This window comes from Limulus polyphemus, unplaced genomic scaffold (assembly GCF_000517525.1).
Source record: "Limulus polyphemus unplaced genomic scaffold, Limulus_polyphemus-2.1.2 Scaffold5479, whole genome shotgun sequence".
NCBI lineage: Eukaryota > Metazoa > Arthropoda > Merostomata > Xiphosura > Limulidae > Limulus > Limulus polyphemus.
The window spans coordinates 70,240-74,702 of record NW_013671089.1 but is presented as its reverse complement, the minus strand read 5'-3'; the positions used below and the strand labels follow the sequence as shown (position 1 = coordinate 74,702).

Sequence of the window (4,463 nt, the reverse complement as noted above, 5' to 3'; positions counted from 1 at the left end):
ATTACGATCACAATTTTTCTGGTTGTCTAACTGTCCGAGAAGAGCCCTTACAAATTCATCCAAGCTAGCTGTTATCTTTCCCTAGGGAATAAAGCTTGTACTAACAGAGAAATTGACAATTCCCAGTTCAGAAAACCACATTATTTAATACGTCATTTGATAGATGAAAACCTAGGCTTTCTATTAGTTATAGATAATATAGAAATAAATGTGAGATAGAACTATTAACAAATCCTGAAAGAGAGGATGTAACAGGTGGGTGTGGCAAGAGGGGTCTGATTTTCTATTTGATGGCTCTGTAACCATACAAAAATGAAAGCTATAAAACTTATAGTTTGTCTGAGAAATGACAATTTTATGGTGAGTAATTTACATTTAATTTCATATTTTTTCAAGGGGTGGTGGATAAACTAGGGAAGAGGACATGCTAAGAAAAAATGTATCACGAGGGTCACACTAGGGGAAATTCAGGATTTTTTAAAATATTGCCTTGTAGAATTAAGAACTTAAAACTTGTATACTATTAAAATATGGATTATTTGCTTTGATTTTATGCTATACTAATTGATACAACATAAAAAAAAAATTAAAGTAAGCCACTAAAACCTTGTGAAAGGTGCAGTAAATAATGCCCGGGCAGAAAGGGTTAATATAGTGCAGGTTACTCCTCATATAAATCAGAGACATCACTCGTGTCATCCTTGTCCTCTTCCTGACAAATGTGCCCACTTACTGTTTACACAATGACAGAACTAATACTGAACACACAATGACAGAACTAATACCGTTTACACAATGACAGTACTAATACTAACCAGACATCTGTTCTTTCTTCCGAGCTTGTAGAGCTTTAGCTTTTTGTTTGTTTACCTTGCGTGGCTCACATTTCTCACACAGGTACGTATCAGGGATGTTTGATCTATCAAGTCCCATACAGTCCACATGTTGCCACACACTAGATAAATAAAGTTCATATAATACACTTTCATCTGCCTTGATGCTTCATATAAGATATATAGACTACTAGGCTGGTTGAATTTCAAAGTAAAAAAACAAACACTGTTAAAAGCCACTTTATTAGATCACCTTGTGATTGTCCTTTGCAATCATTGGACACAAGTGACACAGTTCTACCATTTCTGATTAGCTAAAATAAAATTATACCACAAAAATCAACCAAACATCTAGAATGAACTGCTAGGAATAAAACACTTTACTGAGATATGAATGAAAATAACGAATTTTTGTGAAGAATTAACATAAAAACATTTTACATAATTATCTTAAGAAAAATTCTGAGATTATGTATTATAAAATTAAGACTCCTCTATCCACAAAAGTTGTTTATTTTAGACGTAAAAAATGGAGATAGAAAATCTATTCATTCTAACAATAGAAGAAGGGGTGGGGGCTAGAAATATCTAATCATTCACATCAAGTCACTTTGTAAGATATTTGAATTGCACGGTGTTTTTTTTTCCTATGATAGTCTCACACTCTCAGGTGCAACAAGAGCAATCAGAAAGATTGCATACCTCCCACTGCTCCTCTTCGAGACTGCATGTGTTTATGTTGGATAACGTCAAATTCCACCTTTGGAACCTCAAGAAATCCTTCTTAGATCCAGAATGATCACCGATCCGGATCACTTTTGATAGGGTGATGAGGAGTCTTAACCTTAAAGCATCTATGAAATTTGGTACAAATCTGATCACACCATACAGGGTTATTAGCCCCAAAACACAAAAATGCCGTATCTCCCCATTACAAAAAAAAAAATGCTTCAAAGTGATCCAGAATCCGGATATTTAGATCCGGACCAAATTTGGGGATGACTGTCCTATACTGACTTCCCATCATGTGCAAAATTTTCGAATGCATCAGTCTACAAGTTTTTGAGATACGTGCACAGAAACACAGACATACACACACACAAACGGACCCAACAGCAATACCCTCCCCCTCCCTCTGGGGCAAGGGTAACATGAAAGAGGAAGTCTTTTGTACATGGCCAAGTTCATTTACTCAATGCACAAACAAACAACAACAAAATTCAAGATAGTTAACATTTTCCTTATCTGAAAATATATTTCCATTAGATACTTCCTCATACAGAAAAGCTACCTTCTACAACATGTTTGCTAGCTTTCAGGAAACTCCCATCTAAATGCACATGGTTTTATGTGAATTATGCCACTGTTTGACAACAATCATGCAACAAAAAACCCTCTACCAACAGGAGGATGATACACCTTCTCTGCATCTTCATTCTTTGACAAGGCAAGTAAGAAAATTTGCACTAGAAGCGTGACACCAGATTGCACGGGCTCCATAAGGGCACATATTTGGAAAATGACATCTTGTCTTGTTCGGGGTATACCCTTCGTCCATTTAAAACAAGTGAAGAGGCAAAGATGTTAAATTTTTGTCCATAGGATGGGCGGAAGTAGGACACGACCGTTCAAGTAATTGCACAGAAGTTGCTGGACAGCCAATATGCATTCACACCATACGTTGTGCACTCACCTCAATTTTACTGACAACATCTGCAGGAGAAGGGCACATTGTTATGTTATATGGATACTTATATACACCTCAACTCTACTGTAAGGCTTTTCAAGACTAACACCTGTTGTGGAAGAAGGGTATATTGGACATACATCACTGGTTTATACAGAGCACTCACCTCAACATTATTTACACAATGACAAAACTAATACTGAACTGAATGTTTATACAATGACAGAAGTAAAACTGAACACAATGTTTATACAATGACAGAAGTAAAACTGAACTGAATATTTACACAATGACAAAACTAATACTGAACTGAATGTTTATACAATGACAGAAGTAAAACTGAACACAATGTTTATACAATGACAGAATAAAACTGAACTGAATGTTTACACAATGATAGACCTAATACTGAACAGACTGTTTATACAATGACAGAACTAATACTGTTTACACAATGACAGAACTAATACTGAACACTGTTTAAACAATGACAGAACTAGTACTGAACAGACTGTTTAAACAATGACAGAACTAATACTGTTTATACAATGACAGAACTAATACTGTTTACACAATGATAGAACTGATACTGTTTACACAATGATAGAACTGATACTGTTTACACAATGACAGAACTGATACTGTTTACACAATGACAGAACTAATACTGTTTACACAATGACAGAACTAATACTGTTTACACAATGACAGAACTAATACTGTTCACACAATGACAGAACTAATACTGTTCACACAATGACAGAACTAATACTGTTTACACAATGAGAGAACTAATACTGTTTACACAATGAGAGAACTAATACTGTTTACACAATGACAAAACTGATACTGTTTACACAATGACAGAACTGATACTGTTTACACAATGACAGAACTGATACTGTTTACACAATGACAGAACTGATACTGTTTACACAATGACAGAACTAATACTGAACAGACTGTTTACACAATGACAGAACTAATACTGAACAGACTGTTTACACAATGACAGAACTAATACTGAACGTTTATACAATGACAGAAGTAAAACTGAACACAATGTTTATACAATGACAGAAGTAAAACTGAACACAATATTTATACAATGACAGAAGTAAAACTGAACTGAATATTGTGTTCAGTTTTACTTATGTCATTGTATAAACATTGTGTTCAGTTTTACTTCTATCATTGTATAAACATTGTGTTCAGTGTCAGTTCTATCTCTGTGTAAACGTTCTATTAGTTTATAGAAGTTGTGAAACGTAATACTTTTTGTCACATTTCATCTTAAAATGCATTGCAGTTTTAATTTTCTTAAATTAGTTTTTGTTTACGAGATTTGTAAGTTATATTTGTTTTCTAGATTTAGAGAAATCAGGAATATTGTCATAAAATTTCTTCAGAGTGTATCTTTTTTCCTTACATTTCAGTTTTTGGGTTGCTTAGATGTTACCTACCTCTATCAAAGTAATCTATAAAGAACGAATGTATCTTAAAATGAATTTTGTAACCAAATGTTTATAACTTGCCACCTCTAATATGACGATCATATTTCAAGATTGTAAACTTCCCAAAAATGTGCAAGTGTAAATTTCCATTGTTTAAAGGTTGAATAATTTATTTTCTTTTATTCTTGTGTCTAGATTCCAGTTCAGACAGTGGAAGAGATGGGAGTAAGGGTGCTTTTACTGGGTGGCAAAGTGTTGGTTGTACTTGGAGAGTTCAAAACGGAAAAAGTGAAAGAAACAAAACTAACAAAAAGCTTAAGACAACTAAGGTAACACGCTTTCTCTATAATTTAATACAACTTGTGTTTTAGTATTGGGGAAGTCCAGAATATCTACGAGCTTCAACTCAAATGTTTAAGTTTCCTTTTTGATCAATTAGACAAAACTAGTGGAAGTTTTGAGAAAATAATAGCTAAACTATAAAGTTTT

At 33.9% G+C, this 4,463-nt stretch overlaps 1 protein-coding gene across 1 annotated transcript in view; it reads right to left on the bottom strand.

Annotated features, from left to right (window-relative positions):
- Nucleotides 1-815: 815 nt before the first annotated feature.
- The window catches only part of LOC106472635 (histone-lysine N-methyltransferase 2E-like), a gene marked incomplete at its 3' end in the record, with an annotated part of 23,742 nt that continues 20,094 nt past the window's right edge, over nt 816-4,463 (bottom strand). The window contains exon 7 of the mRNA XM_013933290.2: nt 816-955. Within this exon, the coding sequence (XP_013788744.1) occupies nt 816-955 (140 nt within the window). The remainder of the gene's footprint in view (nt 956-4,463) is intronic.